The 19,631-nt window shown below is 44.0% G+C and overlaps 1 protein-coding gene across 1 annotated transcript in view; it reads right to left on the reverse strand.

Moving 5' to 3' along the window:
* Positions 1-19,631, reverse strand: part of thsd7ba (thrombospondin, type I, domain containing 7Ba) — a 527,193-nt gene that overhangs the window by 132,399 nt on the left and 375,163 nt on the right. The window contains exons 14-15 of the mRNA XM_037539668.1: positions 17,385-17,517; positions 16,878-16,981 (exon numbers count right to left, since the gene is read on the reverse strand). Of these exons, the coding sequence (XP_037395565.1) occupies positions 16,878-16,981; positions 17,385-17,517 (237 nt within the window). The remainder of the gene's footprint in view (positions 1-16,877; positions 16,982-17,384; positions 17,518-19,631) is intronic.

Raw genomic sequence — 19,631 nt, forward strand, 5'->3', positions numbered from 1 at the left:
CATGTGTGAGGCAGGAATGTGGCCAAATACAGACTTTGAAAAAGCACAACACTTGGTACAGAAACATTATGTCTTCTTCAATAGTGTAAAACAATACAATCCAAAACAGCATCAGCATCTCATCCACTGCAGTAACATACAATAATATCACATACGCAATTTATTATAAAATAATCACATTATGCCATCATAAACATTTTATTCTTTCTAGTCCAGTTCACTGTAAAAATGGAAAGTCAGCTCAACTTAAAGTGATATAAGAACTGAATACATGGCTTCTCTTGAGTTGACTCACCTTGAGTTCACACAACTCAAACTTCTTAGTTGAGTCGAAAATCCCCCCAGCTACTGTTTCTAGCTCTGCAACTCAGTTTCTCCACTAGCTGGCACTCTTATCACACAGGCTGTGTTCACATGTAAAGCCAGTCCAAGGTGTTTATATGGACACTCTATTCAATAATCTGATTGAAGCTCTTCGTTTACATGCTCACTACAAGTAATCCGATCCAAAATGATGTGCATGCGTGGAGAACCACTTAGTGTAGACGTTACCATGACAGCGAACATCACATGAGGTCCAGTCAGAGTGAGATGAGCAGCAGTGAGCAGTGATTGTGTTTTTAACTGCTTTAAAATGACGTCAGACTCAGGAAAACGTCCTTCACACGTCCTTATTAAAGAAGGCCGAGAGGAAGACGTCGTGCTCTGAGACACATAAGCTGGACGTCCGTCCCACCGCCGTCTTTTAAAGATCAGAGCATGAACTTCGTCTCCTCTGCAGACCAGTTTCTGCTCCGCCGTGTTGAACGGTATAAACTCTCACTGTGACGCGACGCACATGCAGAACGGACTGAAACTTTCCGATAGGGAACGTAATCGGATACAGACGCTTACACGGAAATTATTCTTCTATTTAATGGATTATTTAGAGGATCTGAATGGCCTCAATCGGACTAGACCATTCCAACTGAGGTGTTTACATGGACGTATTCTATTCTGATTGAGCTATTAGTCGGATTATTAACAGATTATTAGACTGCATGTAAATGTGGCTACATATTTTCCTTTTGGGCTTCTGGAATTAGAAAGCTGTGGTATTGCTGGGATTCACTCACAACCTCCTGATGTTGGCTTGATTTATTAGACAGCTGCACCACATGAGACAACGCCCTGCTTTAGAGTCAAAACAATCTGAGCTGCTTCTTGTGTTCCTGAGTTGTGCAATGGACTAAGCCGTCACCCAAACAGGAGGTTTGAGTTTGAGTCCCAGCGATGCCACGGCCATCCGAAAGTACGTACCCAAGAGGAAAACTGTCCAGCAGGACTGTGAAATGGAAAGCGCCCTGGCTGGTGGGGAAGTTGAGAATAAAAACTAATTTATTTTATTTACCCGAGATGCAGAACTAAAAAAACCTTTGACTCAACTAAGAAGTTTGAGTTGTGTGAACTCGTGTCCTCAGGTTGAGTCCTCATAACAAAAAGCCATGTAATGAGTTACTATATGATTTTGAGTTGAGCTGACCTCTCATTTTAACAGTGGTTTACTGACCGCTTTCTCACTTTTACTAACAAACAATCACAGCAGAGCTTTTTATGACCTCTGCTGTGTTGAAACACCCCATGGCTTGCAGGTTTATGTACATTCACATAACTGCCAACTCTGTTTTCGAACCATTTTTTTAAGATCTAAAACTGCTTTTGTCAGCCTGCTTTGACTCATGACCTAGAACTGAGAGGAACATCGCTGCTGAGAACGCTGCAGCTGCTGAACTGCGGGGCGATAATCCCAGATTGCATTAAGAAGACAGTGTGCACCGCGGTTACATTTGTGTGGATTAAGATTAGAAACTTATTTTAGATAAGCGTGTAAAACACAAGTACACCGAGTTCACAAATCTCTGAGTTCAGCCCAACACAGTCTAAAAACAGAACCCACAGGAAACAGCGTGACCTGGACAGGAGGTTACATAACCCAGAGACGCCCTCACGAACACTGAGAGTTCCAGCTTCTCCAGTTAGCACATGAGCTTCGCCTCTTATCCTCAACATGTTTCTTCTACCTTCTATTTTTAGACACGGCTTTGTTTATGCTATTGATTCAAATAAAGTAAATAAATACAAATTTGCACTTCTTCAGAAAGTTTGCAGAGATTTTCAGACACTCAAGATGTTTTAAAAATGAAAGAGAGTTGATCAAACTGAATAAAAACCACCAGTTACACGAACACACAGTCCAACGGCTTCTTAATGGAATGATTAAGCAAAAATATCAAATTTTCGACACTAAATGCAAAAAAAGTTACCCTTATTTATTTATTTATTTTGCAAGGCAAGTGGTTTCAATGCAACAGTGTCAAGATATTTGGTGGAGCAAGATGTACTTCAAACTAAAGCACTTTTAATGGACTGATTAAAAAAGTTAGATTCACTCAGAAACATAGTAGAAAAGGAACATAAACAAAGACAAAAAGTTTAAGTTAGATCTACATAATGTTCGTTATTAACAGCTACTGAGCTGTCGTACAGTGAAGCTCAGCGATAAGCTATATGATAACTTCTGCTCGGTCGTCTACTTTCACACGCATATGAACTTGAGTGACGTCCCATTCTTAATCCATAGGGTTTAATATGATGTCGGCCCACCCTTTGCAGCTATAACAGCTTCAGCTCTTCTGGGAAGGCTTTCCACAAGGGTTAGGAGTGTTTATGGGAATTTTTGGCCGTTCTTCCAGAAGCGCATTTGTGAGGTCAGACACTGATGTTGGACGAGAAGGCCTGGCTCACAGTCTCCACTCTAATTCATCCCAAAGATGTTCTATGGGGTTGAGGTCAGGACTCTGTGCAGGCCAGTCAAGTTCTTCCACACCAAACTGGCTCATCCACGTCTTTATGGACCTGCTTTGTGCACTGGTGCTCAGTCATGTTGGAACAGGAAGGGACTGTCCCCAAACTGTTCCCACAAATTTGGGAGCATGAAATTGTCCAAAATCTCTTGGTGCTGAAGCTTTAAGAGTTCCTTTCACTGGAACTAAGGGGCCGAGCCCAACTCCTGAAAAACAACCCCACACCATGATCCCCCCTCCACCAAACTTTACACTCAGCACAGTGCAGTCAGACAAGTACCGTCTCCTGGGAACCGCCAAACCCAGACTCGTCCATCAGATTTCCAGATGGAGAAGCGTGATTGGTCACTCCAGAGAACACGTCTCCACTGCTCTAGAGTCCAGTGGCGGCGCTTTACACCACTGCATTCCACACTTTGCATTGCGCTTGGTGATGTAAGGTTTGGATGCAGCTGCTCGGCCATGGAAACCCATTCCATGAAGCTCTCTACGCTGTTCTTGAGCTGATCTGAAGGCCACATGAAGTTTGGAGGTCTGTAGTGATTGGCTCTGCAGAAAGTCAGTGACCTCTGTGCTCTATGCCCCTCAGCATCCGCTGACCGCTCTGTCATTTTACGTGGCCGACCACTTCGTGGCTGAGTTGCTGTCGTTCCCAATCGCTTCCACTTTGTTATAATCCCACTGACAGTGGACTGTGGAATATTTAGTAGTGAGGAAATTTCACGACTGGACTTGCTGCACAGGTGGCGTCCGATCACGGTACCACGCTGGAATTCACTGAGCTCCTGAGAGCGACCCATTCTTTCACTAATGTCTGTAGAAGCAGTCTGCAGGCCGAGGGGCTCGGCTTTATACACCTGTGGCCTCCTGTGTGAGGAGCCAATGATATTTGTCTTTTTGAGATTGTTGTGAGCTTCATTTCAGATTATTTTCCTGTTTTTGTAGTCTTTTTTTACTTATGTCTAGAAATAAGGTAAATAATTACATAACAAGCGCTCGACTATCTCACAATGGGAAATATTAGATATACTGACTAGATCTGAGATCATTTCACTTGACAGGAGACCATTTCATGCAGTGTGATTACAACCCACAAGAGAGCGATTTCACTGATTTGAACGTTTTTCTCTAAACTTCGCAAGTAACATCTGACGGAATGATTTCTGCTACTTCGTCAACTAAATAGAAGTTATTAACATCAATAACTGCAGGAATTTATTCATACAAGGGCCAAAGTAGAGTATACGGCTCAACATTAAAGACGTAGTTCAACAAAAAAAATGTCACTCTTACAACATTTATGCACATCCACCTTAGCCCCGCCCACTCACTGAAGCTATAAGGAGCGTTTCAGACTCACCTGCTTTTTGAATGGGGCACAGTAAAAGGCAGCCAATGGGAACTGAGCTCATTTGCATGCGTCAGTCTTAAAGGCACAGTGTCAAAAACCGCCTGTTGAATTTTAGGAGATAAAGAGAGGCTGGAAATCATGTAAAGCTGAGTTCTGGCAGTTTTTGGTTTGTGAACCCACAAACATAAGCTGACCTCAGAGGGAGAGATGTATGATACAGGCTCTTTAAAATAGTGCTGTCCAACCCCCTCCCGCTCAGTGATGCACCTATTAGCAGATAAAATGATTTCATTTGTTTTTAATGAGACTGATAACAGAAATGGGCTTTTAATGGCTGTGAATCAGTGAAACCGTGAAGCTTCTGGGAATCAGATGGAGCTTTAATTGTTTTGACATAATTGTTGATGGTCTGTAAATAGCAAGAAGTTCTTTATTTGCTAGCTGATGTGATTGCACTAATTTTCATTGTTTGCAGCGTATATACCCATCATGAAGCATGCTTATTGTCCATATTTATACCTGTAGATTATAAACAATAAAAGAGCTTTAGTGCTAGATTAACGCTTGAGGCAATCTGAACTCATCTCAACACCACTGGATCCATTCAGCCCCGTTATTTTACTGTACAGTCCATCATACAGGGTCAAAAACCATAAGAGAAGGAAAATTCTGGCATTAAACGAGTTCTGCACGCCAAAAAATCATATCTCGGCAAGTGAAATGATCTCAAGTTTAGCGCAGGGATCCAACCCAAATGTCAAGACAAGCCTTTCTGTCCTTTCAACAAAAACCAAACCACCTTTCCAGCCACATGTATAGTCCATTTTACCATCATGGCTGGAAGTATGTCTCAGTATGTCCTCATGAACAAGTATAGGCTAAAATATCATATTAAAAAATGCTGACTTACTCTACTTTGAGTTTTAGCTCAGCTATAGCGGCTTTTCTCGCATCTCCAGCAGGAAACTTTTCCTCCAAAGTAGAACAGCTACAGCTGAGCTAAAGCTTAAAGCAGAGCAAAGTCAGTCTGCATGTTTGTTTATATGATATTTTCAGCCTTTACTTGCATATCAGCACATTTATGGCATGTGGCAGACGCTCTTATCCAGAGTGCCTTACAATCTGGTTATTATATACAGGAAGGTGAAGGTGGTGTTGGGAGTCTTGCCCAAGGACTCCTACTGGTATAGTGTAGGGTGCTGCCCTGGTGGGGATTGAACCCCAGTCTGCACCATAGCAGGCGTGTTAACCACTACACCAACAACCACTACACCACCACTACACCACACTATGTTTAACATTTTACTATTTTCTGTTTTTTTTCTGACATTGGGCGAGAGAAAGGCTCTTTATAAATTGAAATTATTATTATTATTACTATTATTATTATTATTACTATTACTAGGGCCATCATTATTATTAGTCGTGGACTGGAGGTCAGGGAACTGGCCCTGTGACCGGAAGGTCGCCGGTTCGATCCCCAGAGTCGACAGTCCGTGACTGAAGTGCCCTTGAGCAAGACACCTAACCCCCAACTGCTCCCTGGGCGCTGCGGATAGGGCTGCCCACCGCTCCGGGCAAGTGTGCCCACTGCCCCTAGTCTGTGTTCACTAGTGTGTATGTGGTGTTTCACTGCACGGATGGGTTAAATGCAGAGGTGGAATTTCCCCATTAAAGTGTGCAGAAGTGTGTTCTCAGTAGACGACGTGTGAAATTATTTACACTTATTTACACAACAAGACGCAAACTGGCCAGGGGTGCCCAAACCTGCCCATACGCCTGTGTGTCTCATTTCAATGGCCTTTTATTCAGTGCGTCTCAGTTAAAGGACCCTTGGTAGGTTGAACAAGTCCTTTGCAGCGTCCTTAGCCGCAGCGGTCTGTGCAGGACCCTCCTCTGCAGCTGGCGCTGAGAACTCCTGACCCTGATCAGTGGAGAGGCTGAGTTTGAGGACTCTGAACAGCGAGAGGTGAGGAGAGCAGCTATGCAGGTAAATAAAAGAGAGAAAAAAACAAACAAACTGGAATGAAATAAATAACCAAACTTATCTTCACCCACAGCGGCAGCGGTGTTGTGTGAACCCACATGAAGACATTTTTTAGGTTGAACTGATGAGCCATTTTAACAGTGCAGCTACACGTCCTTTCAGACCCACAGCGCTGAGTGGTCTTCTCACAGTGGAAGGATGGACAGAAACTCCTGTGGATGTTTTCAGATCTGAAGCAGCTCGATCTTCTCCTCTCTCTCAGAGACCAAAGCTTTCAGTGCTGTTTATCTGATGTTCAGATAATCAGTTTTGGGGTCTAACAGGTCTTCCAGGTGGTTGTTAGGAGACATTTTCTCTGGAGCTTTTAATCAGTTTTTGAGCTCCTGTGTTGGAAACTGATTTTCTCCTTCATGATGTAAGTGGAGAATCTTAGACCTGATATCCTCAGAAACAGTGATGCTGGTGACATCCTGTATAAATAAAAATGTGTGGCCACGACTTAGTAAAGCATGGGATAAAGATATATAATCATGCCCATGACTTAGTAAGGCATGGGAACAAGATCGTAATGCATGGCCGTGATTTAGTAAAGTGTGGGAACAAGATATTTGAGTTGTGCCCATGACTTAGTAAGGCATGGGAATGAGATTCTAATGCATGGCCAAGACTTAGTAAGCCGAGGGAACAAGATATTTAAATCGTGCCCAGGACTTAGCAAGGCATGGGAACAAGATCCTAATGCATGGCCGTGATTTAGTAAAGTGTGGGAACAAGATATTTGAGTTGTGCCCATGACTTAGTAAGGCATGGGAATGAAATCCTAATGCATGTTCATGATTTAGTTAGTAGGAACAACATATTTGAGTCATGCCCACGATTTAATAAGGTGTGGGAACAAGATCCTAATGCATTGCCACAACTCAGTAAGACATGGGAATAAGATCCTAATGCATGGCCACAACTTAGTAAGCCATAGGAGCAAGAAGTCACGCTCACGACTTAGTAAGGTGTATGAACAAGATCCTAATAAGTGGCCACGACTTCGTAAGCCATGTGAACAAGATATTGAAGTCGTGCCTGGGACTTAGTAAGAGTCTCATTCCCACGCCTTACTAAGTCATGGCCACACATTCGGATCTCGTTCCCACACGTTAATAAGGCGTGGCCACTCATCATTATTTATATGGGATGTTACCAACAGGGATTTAATAATTATAATGTGCATTTATCTAATATCTAGTTTATTTGAAGTTTATTGAACTTATTTTGAGACATTTTTACCTGTTTTAAATCATCTAATTGAGTAAAATTCTCACTGTACTGGCAGAAAAGTTTGGATATTTTATGAAAATAATTTTACAGTAATTACATAATATTACAGTAAGTGCACAACCATCTCATCGTAAGACGGGATACTATTTTTGCAGTGTGGCGGTTTTACAGGAGCTTAAATGGATGAAAAGTGGTCTCTGACTTTTTCTCCGTGCTGCAGGAATAAAGAATATGAGGCAGTAATTCTTTAGGAGGAAATCACAGCACTTTATCTTCACTGTTACAAAAACGGACTTTTCCTTCTTTAAATAAAACCACTCAGCTCCTCCTCCCCTTTCACTCCTCGTGTTTCATGCATAAACAAATATTCCCGCTGCGTCCTGATGTGAGTAATGAGGTGAGCTAGAGGAGCGCTCAGGGCGTGGAGATAAAGAAACTCCAGCGGTGGATTAACGGAGTCTTTGCTTACTTTCAGACGTGTGTTTTAAACAACGCGAGGTCACAAACAGTTCGGCGAGGAAGCAGCACAGCATCAAAGTGACATACGCTGAGCTCCAAATACGGTCAGCGGTCTCAGCTCTGCTCATACAAGTCATACAATAAGTCTTATTGTACATTTTATAACAGCCAACAGATTGTGGATCTTCACAATTTCCCCGCGCCAAGACGACTGTTCCCACATTCTTATTATATCTAATGAACGGCCTCATTAATTTTAATGAACACACTGAATATCTGCCACATTTCTGAACTTTGACTTCGCATAAAAATGTCATCTTTATTCCATTGTGCCGATCGCCGCTCTGACAAACCAGGGAAGGTCAGGAAAATGTCATCCGTTATCCGGCAAAGTGCTAATAACATCAGATGAAGTGATTCTGCTGCTTCTCTGAGTAAAAAAGCCGTCCTCACACTGTAGAGCAGTTAAAAATTCCCAATAACGGAGGAATGTGTTCATATACGGACCAAATTAGACTTTACAGCTCAGCGCTAAGGGCAAACGATGGTTCTACAAGGGTTCTTTAGTAAAGAAAATGGTTCTATGTAGAACCATGAAACTCAGGGTACCCTTTGCATGACTGAAAGAGTGTCTGCATCATGAAAGGGTTCTTCAGATTGATGGAGAGTGTGCTGTAGATGGCTCTATATAGAACCTTTTTTGAAAAGGTTTCCATACAGCACCAAAAAGGGTTCTATTATTATCAGGTCAGGCTCGTTACAATAGAAGAACCTTTTTTGGTAACAAGCCTGACATCATAAAAATAGAGGAATCATTTTTGGTTCTGTATTCAAGATTCCAGAGTTTTACTGTCATGTGCACAGGGTCACGATTGGCCCCTCCCAGTCCTGTCCATGTGTTCCTGTTTTCGGTTTTGTGCGTTTGTTTTGGTATCTGTAGTCCTGCCCCTTGTTTTGTAACTCTGCCCCTGATTTCACCTGTCCCTCGTTTTCCCTGTATACTTAAGCCCTGTGGTTTGCTGGTCTTTGTTTGATGTCTCGGCCTCTGTTTGATGTGTTGATTCTGGTTTGTGTCATGTCTGTCCCCTGATCGGTCCGTGTCGGCTATATCAACCTGGACTGTTTTGACCACGACCCTGGATTTGCCCCTAATAAATCTCGCTTATCTCAGCACATGCGTCCGCCTCCTCACTCCCCGTTACATACAGCAGAACAGGCAGTGGCCTGTACAGTGAAATTCTTACTTTGCTGTTCCTCCATTCACCGAATATAATCTTAAGAGAATAAAAAAAGAAAATAAGAATAACTCTAAAAACAGTAGTAAAAAAGTAAAAGTACAAGTAAAAAAGTGTACAGTATGTGCAAAGTTGAAATAGAATTAAAGTTACACGTGAAAATGTGCAAATATGTAGAGCAGCTGTTCATAAAGTGCATCAAGTGACAGATGAAAACAGATGTAAACAGTAAACGATGTTGTTCTGTGCAGTAATAGATGTAAACAGTAAACAATGTTGTTCTGTGCAGTAATAGATGTAAACAGTAAACAATGTTGTTCTGTGCAGTAATAGATGTAAACAGTGTTGTTCTAACAGCAGCAGTACAGTGCAGGTAATTAATACAGTTATTGAGTGGAAGATTAAATCAGTTCAGATTGGGAGGGGGGAGAAGTAGTAAGGGAGGTGTTCACCAGCCTGATGGCTTCTGACTAGAAACTATATAGATATTATACACTTACAATTTTAAACAAAAATATTTGTGCAAGTAATAAATTCTTTTTTTTTTTTTTATTAAAAACATTTCCTGATTAAGTGATGTTGACCAATTCGCCAAACATTGAAAGGTTAACCCTCAGTGTGAATGCGGTCACCCACCAATACAAACGTCCACTCAGCAGCAGTTTTACACAAAAATACTATTTATACAAACTAAATGTCATCGTCTTTCAATGAAACAACACAGCTCACGGAGTTTCACTCAAATCTGTCGAGTATTTTTAGTGAAAGAGAATTGATTAAATGATTAAAAACATTTGAGTGGATAAAATCATCAAAAACAATCCACTGACTTAAAATAGGTCAGTAATATGTGGGGAACATTCAGTGTCAGATTGATCTTCAACTCACACCTCCGTCAGAACTTTGACCAGATATCAGGGGAGATGAGGGACATTGACTCAGAATGGCCATGTTCTGTTCCTCCATTGTTGAAGCGGCTGACTGTAGCTGTGGTAGTTGGTGCCTCTCAGGGCGGTAATCCTCGAACCCGGTGGTGGACACCCCAGGTGAGAGACGCCGTCAAGCTGAAGAAGGAGTCCTACTGGGCATGGTTGGCCTGTGGGACACCAGAGGCAGCTGGCAGGTATTGACAGGCCAAGCGATCTGCGGCTTCAGTCGTCGCCAAGGCAAAAACCCGGGTGTGGGAAGAGTTCGGTGAGGCCTTGGAAAGTGACTTTAAGTCGGCTCCGAAAAGATTCTGGCAAACCGTCAGGCGACTCAGAAGGGGAAAGCAGTGTGCCACTAGCACTGTATATAGTGGAGATGGTGTGCTGCTGACTTCGACTGAAGACGTCATTGGGCGAATACTTTGAGGACCTTCTCAATCCCACCGACACGTTCTCCAGTGAGGAGGCAGAGTCTGGGGACACGGGAATAGGCTTGTCCATTACCGAGGCCGAAGTCATCAAGGTAGTTAAGAAGCTCCTTGGCGGCAGGGCTGCAGGGGTGGATGAGATCCGCCAAGGCTCTGGATGTTGTGGGGCTGTCTTGGCTGACACGCCTTTTCAACATTGCATGGACATCGGGGGCGGTGCCACTGGATTGGCAGACTGGGGTGGTGGTGTCTCTTTTTCAAAAGGGGGACCGGAGGGTGTGTTCCAACTACAGGGGAATCACACTCCTCAGCCTCCCTGATAAGGTCTATGCAGGGGTACTGGAGAAGAGAGTCCGGCTTATAGTCGAACCTCCGATCCAGGAGAAGCAGTGCGGGTTCTGCCCTGGTCGTGGAACACTGGACCAACTCTTTACCCTCTCCAGGATTCTGGAGGGTTCATGGGAGTTTGCCCAACCAGTCCACATGTGCTTTGTGGATTTGGAGAAGGCATTCGACTGTGTTCCCCGGGGTATTCTGTGGGAGGTGCTTCGGGAGTACGGGGTACATGGCTCTTTGCTACGAGCCATTCAGGCCCTGTACAAACAAAGCAGGAGTTTGGTTCGCACGGCCGGCAGTAAGTCAGACTTGTTCCCAGTGAGAGTTGGACTCCGTCAGGGCTGCCCTTTGTCACCAATTCTATTCATAATTTTTATGGATAGAATTTCTATGCGCAGTCAAGGGATGGAGGGTGTCCAGTTTGGTGACCTCAAGGTCACATCAATGCTGTTTGCAGATGATGTGGTCCTATTGGGGACATCAGGCCGTGAACTTCAGCTTTCACTGGATCGGTTTACAGCAGAGTGTGAAGCGGCCGGGATGAGGATCAGTACCTCCAAATCTGAGGCCATGGTTCTCAGGCAGAAAAGGGTGGAGAGCTCTCTCTGGGTCGGGGATAGGCTCTTGCCTCAAGTGGAGGTGTTTAAGTATCTCGGGGTCTTGTTCATGAGTGATGGTACAAGGGAGCAGGAGATTGACAGGCGGATTGGTGCTGGGTCAGCAGTGATGCGGGCTCTTTACCGGTCTGTTGTGGTAAAGAAAGAGCTGAGCCATAAGGCAAGGCTCTCGATTTACCGGTCGATCTACGTTCCCACCCTCACCTATGGTCATGAGCTTTGGGTAATGACCGAAAGAACGAGATCGCGAATACAAGCGGCCGAAATGAGTTTCCTCCGCAGGGTGTCTGGACTCTCCCTTAGAGATAGGGTGAGAAGTTCAGTCATCCGGAAGGGACTCGGAGTAGAGCCGCTGCTTCTTCACGTCGAGAGGAGCCAGCTGAGGTGGTTCGGGCATCTGGTTAGGATGCCTCCTGGATGCCTCCCTTGGGAGGTGTCACAGGCAAGTCCACCTGGGAGGAGACCCCGGGGAAGATCCAAGACACGCTGGCATAACTATATCGCCCAGCTGGCCTGGGAGCACCTCGGAATCCCCCAGGGAGCTAGTGGAAGTGGCTGGGGAAAGGGAAGACTGGGCCGCATTGCTTAGGATGCTGCCCCCGCGACCAGAACCCCGGAGAAGCGGAAGATAATGGATGGATGGATGGATGGATGGCTATTCAATAAGACTGCACTGTATTTATTCAATATGACTGCACTTCATTCATTTATCACTTAGAAAATCAACCTCATGTCCACAGACCACGGTTGCCTCAACTTTGCATACAACTGTGTTATTTAAACATTCATTACTTGTAAGCTACACTAAAGACAGACACTAAACATGTCTTGCTAATCGACTGTATTTGGGGTAAAGGGGGTAAAAGGGGCTGTAAATTGGATTTTTTTTCCATTGCTGCTTCTTTAACTGATAAAAGTCTTTAATCTACTCAAAAATATCAATTCATGGTCTTATTTCCTCAAAGCTAAAGCACAGCGTCCTTCCTCAAGGACGGAGAGGCTGTTGTGCAGAGTAGAGAGAGTTGGTGTGGATTTGCATTCAAAGGCTGAATAATGTGGCCATAATGTGAGGAGCTCCATTAAACTTCCAGCGCTGACTACAAAACACACTGGAGAGATTCTGATGTGTGTTTAAAATTGACGCTGAGTTCTTCTCATTAGTCATGATGCTCAGAAAATAGCCTGATTTATTCGCTTAGCACAAAAAGGAAACTGTGACTGAGAGCTTTTATTATCTTTTTATAGCATCACGCTGCCAGATTATGAGACAGCGGGCTGAACTTGCTCTCTCCTCCTAGTCTATATTTGTATTTATTTAACTAGACCAGGTTATTATTGGAGCTTCTGTTCGTGAGTCTTGCAGATCGTCTGGCTACTCAGTACACCACATGTCCAAAAGTATCCAGACAGCCCTTCTAATAGCGCATCATCCTGTAGTTGACGTGTCCACGTTGGGAATGAATAAGCTGATTTTCACAATAAGAAAAATAAACAGGGTTTTCAAAAGTCACTGTTTTTGCTTCCTGTGGGAAAATTGAAGTGCTTCCAAAGCTGAACTGTTTTGACTCACAGGCATTTTCCTGCCGCATGTCACTGGATTATGAGTTCATTCCTGAGCCGAAATATGACTATTGCAACCTACAACCCAACACCGTGCATTGAACTGACCTCATTACATCTTCTGTTGCAAGCAAAACCAAAACACTTCCAATATAATCAATGACGCCCCGTTTCTATTTTGGACGCGTCACGTCGCTCTGCCATTCCATCTGAAAATAAATGAGGACTGAACATAATCACAGCCTGTCTGAACACATTTATTGGAGCCCAAATCTTCTCTAGAGAAAGACCTTGAATTCAGAGCCATCAGCCAACTGTGTCTGCACACTGTGGAATTAGACCTCCGAATTTGACCCGTCCCTGCAGTGAAACACCCACAGACATGCACACTAGTGAACACACACACTAGGGGGCAGTGAGCACACTTGCCTGGAGCGGTGGGCAGCCCTATCCACGGCGCCTAAGGAGCAATTGGGGGTTAGGAGTCTCGCTCAAGGGCACTTCAGTCACGGACTGTCCGGTCACAGGGCTCGTTCCCTAACCTCCAGCCCACGACTGCCCCAAGAACCCACTGCTTGCTGTGGGGTTATTTGCAATACCACGGCTACACCACCATCTCCGAAACGTCCACAAAGTCCAGATCAGTTTTTGAGTTTTTCAAGCTGGTCACCCCACTCGACTTACAGAATTAGGATTCAATTCAAATCTTGAGTTCATGATCAAGTCATGTATCTTAAGAATCCCCAAGGTATTTTAATAGTACAACGTCAACATTTCAGAAAGTTGCATTTGGTTCGTTCACATGAGAGTAAAAGAAAAAAGAAAGAAAAAAAACAAACAAACAATCTCCAAAACAAAACAAAAAGCCTTACACCTTCCAATCCTCTATGCCCCCTGCCCATCACCCACGTCTGTCCCACATTCACTACTATATTCACTCTAACTATTACTGAAAACTGTGAGTGTAAACATGTACTGACTGGTTTATGTCTGTTTACTCCGGATAACGAGATTGTCGTCTTTAATGTCTAGTCTACTCTGTTTGTCCCACTTTATCCCCTTTAACCGGACTCAGGGAGATGCTTCGCCGTTTCACCGGTTAAACGGTTTGGACTCGAAAACTTTTATTCTCTAGGTTTTTGAGTTGTGATCATAGGTGAGGCGCTTGACTGTGTGCGCTTAATTTCTTTTCTTGTCATTTTAACTTTCATTTTAATTGTTTATTGTGAAGCACTACAGTCTTAGAAAAGAAATTTACAGTGACACCACAGATGCTTGACTTTCAGCGTTTTCACACGGACGGGAGGCCAAAATGCAGAGGAGATTATCGTGTGGATGTGGCCTCGTATTTAACTGATGTTAAAACAAAACCTGTTATTCCCAGTGGTGGACAGTATCTAAGTAAATGTAATTAGTGTCTGTATTTAAGTAGTTTTTTCATGTATCTGTACTGACGTAACCCCCAACTGCTCCCCGGGCTCCCCAGTGTGCTCACTGCCCCCTAGTGTGTGTGTGTGTGTTCACTAGTGTATATGTGGCACTTCACTGCATGGATGGGTTAAATGTGGAGGTGAAATTTTCCCACTGTGGGACTAATAAGCGTGACTTAATCTCCAAATTGGTAACTTTACAGGGGAAGCAAAAAACTCTCTTAACTTTTAATGAAAGTCAATGGAACCAGAATTTCGTCCAAGTCGTTTTAAGCCTTTTCTATTTGTCCATTCATTGTGAAATTCACACACAGTGGAAAGAGCAACGGGTGTTTTCAGATTATGGCAAAAACTGAAAAACGACAAAAAAGGAGATACGAGGTTTGGTTCCTACAGCGATATTTGAAGCCGTTTTAAACACACAGTAGGGAAACTATCTTTCTCCAAACACAATTTGGCTTCTTTTAAGGAATAAATATGTCCCAAAGATGTCCAGAAACAGGCTGAATAATCCTCGTTCTCTCGGTGAGAAGTGGTGGATGCTGCCTGTGAGCTCAGGGCTGCTGTGTACGCGGTTCGGGATAAGAGCCTGAGCTAAAGCAGTGAAAGCAGTAACCGCCCGGTGATTTGCTGCATCGTCCTAAAATGAAAGCAGACAGGTTTTAATTTGCGCTGAGGGCTGTGATTCACTGGAACTGCGCTGTAAATCTGTATCTGTGGAATCCGCTGAGGGTCAAAGGGCCATTAAACGCCTCTGGAATGCCTGTGTTTATTTATGACCAGCAGAGGCCGTTCACGTCAGAGTGAAGAGCTTCTGGACGCGAGATATACGAACAAGACGGCAAACACGGATGTGCGCGTGAATCAGCCGGCACAGCCCGGATAACTCGGGAACGACGCCGGTCTGAGTCCGTCTTAAGACGTTATCACACATAAAATTTAATATAGTAACTTTTTATTCTCTCTATTTGACCTGATTTCACATATTCTACATTTTACTGAACTCGTGTCTTTTTCTCTGTTTATTTCGGACTTTTCTTCACTGCATTTTACTTTTTTACTAAATTATATTTCACATTTTACTAAACTTAGTTTTTACCCTTATATATTTTGAATTTTATTTATTTATTTTTTTGTAAAAGCTCCTCAAATGATCAGAACGTGTGTTTTATGATCTCCACACATCACTACATGCTCACAATTTACAAAAATCTGCGCCGCTCTTTGTGTTGTTCTCTAAAAGTGATGTTTCCAGAGCAGATCACTGAAGAGACGCCGTCTGTTTATAGTTTAGAGCCCAGATTTGGGGAAAAACGGGTCGACTTTCAGTAGAAAAACAAACTGAGTTCAGCTTCTTTTATTATAAGGGTTTAAAATGACGTCACCGTCTATTAGACTGGAGAGAAGAGCTACAGCCTCACACGACGCCCAGCTTCTGAATGGAGCTTATGGAATATGAACATTATGAAGAACATGACCGAGTGCGGCTTGGACCCACCGGTGGTCCCGAGGAGCTGAAGAGGCTACTTTGTTCATAGAAAAGATAATATGAAGAATATTCAAAACACCATGTTTACTGGACTGAAGCAGTTCATATGTTTCTCTAAGTGACGACTTTAAACACACTCTGTTCTGGCACACACACATCAGAGCGCACGTACAGGCAACATATAATCATATACATGTCTAAATAACACAGCACAGCCAAAGGGAGCAAACACTGCAAACACAAAGCCATCAGTCGAAAACGAGCCACACGTTTCTCTACAGCGCGACGTAAACAAACCATTAGGGAAACAGAAGCCTGTCCCGTTAAGAAATGGACTGCACTGCAACGACTTCATACATTTCAACTGGTTAAAACTCCCTGGCCACTTTATCAGAAACCCGTCCACTGGAGGGCCACGGTTACAGACTGTAGCTCATCTGTTGACCTACATATTGTATACCCATCCTCTAGTCCTTTATCACTGGTCAGTTTCTGACCACAGAGCTGCTCTTGCCTGAATATTATTTGGGTGTTCATCTATTCTTACCACAGCAGTGACACTGACCCATTTAAAAAGTCCAACACTCGCACCAGCGCCACATACACTACCAGTCACAGCTGTGCTGAGAACAGACCACCACCCAAATAATATCTACACAACAGCAACCAGTGACAAAGTAGGTGTTTCTAATAAAGTGGCCAGTGAGTGGAAGTGCAAGGTAGGTGTTTCTAATAAAGTGGCCAGTGAGTGGAAGTGCAAGGTAGGTGTTTCTAATAAAGTGGCCAGTGAGTGGAAGTACAGGGTAGGTGTTTCTAATAAAGTGGCCAGTGAGTGGAAGTACAGGGTAGGTGTTTCTAATAAAGTGGCCAGTGTGTGTGATTGTATATGATTTTAGAAGGTGGCTTGTGTGTGTGTGTGTGTGTGTGTGTGTGTTATTTTTTACCTCTTGTCTCCAGGCCTCGCCCGCAGGACTCTCCGGCTCCAGCCATCCCCTGCCGGACAGACTCTGGCACCAGTGTGCATGGATGCCATTTGTGTGCCGTCCACCTGAGAGGAAACGGGCAGATTCACAGCGGCACTAAACATCTGAACTGTTGCCAACACCTAAACCGCTAATACCTTGTTTTACACTGCAGGTGTTTAACATGCAAATAGAAGGAGCCCAAAATGTTTTGGCGACATGCAAATGTGTAAATATTCACACAAAGTCAAATATGCACAGGGCAGAGGCAGCCTAGTGTGTCTAATTACACCTCCAACTGCTTAAAATTTAATTAGCGCTCTGGGAGGATCTTATTGGCTGGATGGTAATGAATGTGAAACTGCATTCTTTGCCTTTGTGTTTGAGAACGTTAAGCGCAGTGTGACGAGCTGCGGCTGCCAGAGTAAACTCAACAGAGCAGGAAGAGTGAGTGCTGAGATAAGCAGGTGAAGGGGGTTTGAAAGTGACCTGTAGGTGGGACACACAGGCAGGGCTTCACACTCTCTCTCCTCAAACAGCGTGTCTGGACACTCCTGACCACCACCGGACGAATGCTGGACGATGGTCCTGTAGCGTGACTGAGTGGGTATGGAGGCGTTAACTAACAGAGAAACACACAAACAAAGAAAGACCATTAAAGATAGACAGACAGACAGACAGACAGACAGATCAACAGACAGATAGACAGACAGACAGATCAACAGACAGACACATAGATAGACATACAGACAGACAGATCAACAGACAGACAGACAGATAGACAGACAGACACATAGATAGACATACAGACAGACAGACAGACAGATCAACAGAGAGACAGACAGATAGACAGACAGACACATAAATAGACATACAGACAGACAGACAGATCAATAGACAGATAGAAAAATCAACAGACAGACAGACAGATCAACAGACAGACAGATAGATCGACAGACACATAGATAGACATACAGACAGACAGACAGATCAACAGACAGACAGACAAACAGACAGTCACATAGATAGATAGATAGATAGATAGATAGATAGATAGATAGGCAGGCAGGCAGGCAGACAGACAGACAGACAGACAGACAGACAGACAGACAGACAGACAGAAAGACGAGGCAGAAGTGTTGTGTAACACATTTTCCAAGGAAGTTCATTGAAAAGGAGTCTGAAGGTTCTCACTGCTGGCCTTAAACCTCACCCTGCTGGCTGTGTGCCTCAGAGCCCAGAAGAGGGAAGGGAGGCGAGTCAGAAGCTTGTAGGACATACAGAAGCCACGAAAGGCACGCGCTTACAAGAAGCTTGATCCGCGCTGGGTTTACTGACGTGTGCCCGAACGACAGGAGACACGTTAGACAAAGACTCGAGACTAAATCGTCTTTAATCAGGTTTTTCAAAGAAGCTGAAGAGAATCTGATACACATTCATTGTTCCGGATGAGTTAATGAGCAGAGGAACGCTATGATTAACTAAAGCCGCGCTAAGATAATTGCAGACTATTATTCACCGGCGCGCCACCTGCGCTGCACAGCTGAGGAGCGCTCGGTCTGAAGGAAGGTCAATACCTCCCTGGCTGTAGGTTGACTCACTGCATGAATAAATGATGGGCTCTGACTCGGCCTGTCTAAACACGCCGGTGTGACTCCTGCGCTGGAGCCCTTCGCTGCTCTTTGGGTTTGGACCCTGAATTGACATAGTGGCTTCATTTGGCAGCTGCTGTGAGGCTCATTACACAATCCTAATTACTAAAGAATGAAAATAGCGCAATTAAGAACATGATCGCGGCAGCTGAGGAGGAAAGGACGGCCTGCTATTTACAGACCCAGCATCGGCCATTTCAAAGCAATTAGCTCCGTCCGATTCCCAGAAGCTTCGCTGCTGTCTTCTCGGCCATTAAAAATCTATTTGTTCCTTGACTTTTTTCCCCAGTGTCATTAAAATCAAATGAAATCATTTTATCTGCTAATACACGCATCATCGAGAGGCGTCTACGGGAAAGCACGTATTATAGTTCGGTGAAGCTGCAGGACAGGGGGTTCCCAAATTCCGGGCTGCGGACCAGTACTGGGTCACGTCTCATTTGATGCCGGGCCGCAGCAATGAAGCAGTGCTGTTCTAACTGTGTTAATATTATTATTATATTCAGTGGCGTCTGTTCCAGCTGCGCTGTGTTAAAGAGGCCGTGAGAGGTCTTTCGTACCCACTGCTGTTCGGCTCTACAGCGAGTCTCCTCACTGCAGAGCCGGTACTGATCTCCTGCTGTCTGCACCGAGCAGAACCACCTCACTGTATCTCCTCTCCTGTTAATACACACTGGGCAACACACTTTAGACTCTTCTTATTCATGCTTATATTCCTGGTGTTGTAAGCTGCATCGTACCACTACCTGCAGTACCTGCTCTCATGGAAATACAACAATCTTATGTGTTCTGTAAATATGCTATGCATACGTTTATTCCTACTGTTTCAGAGTTAATTCGTGTCTGTTTTTCTATTGCTGCCTAATCGATGTCTGCTTTTATTCCTATTTTGTTTCTGCCTGTGTGCATTTAGAAAGGGAACTCCACCAAGTGTGTTACCGGACAGTCATTCAAGGGGGGTGTTAGTTCAGTCCTTCTGAGAAATTTACTGAGTCAGAATCGTCCACCGTTGTAGTACTAGGAACCCGACGTCATTTTGCCTACGCTACATGGATGAGCCACGGTTAAGTGATGCGTGACGGGG

Source organism: Pygocentrus nattereri, chromosome 6 (assembly GCF_015220715.1).
Source record: "Pygocentrus nattereri isolate fPygNat1 chromosome 6, fPygNat1.pri, whole genome shotgun sequence".
NCBI lineage: Eukaryota > Metazoa > Chordata > Actinopteri > Characiformes > Serrasalmidae > Pygocentrus > Pygocentrus nattereri.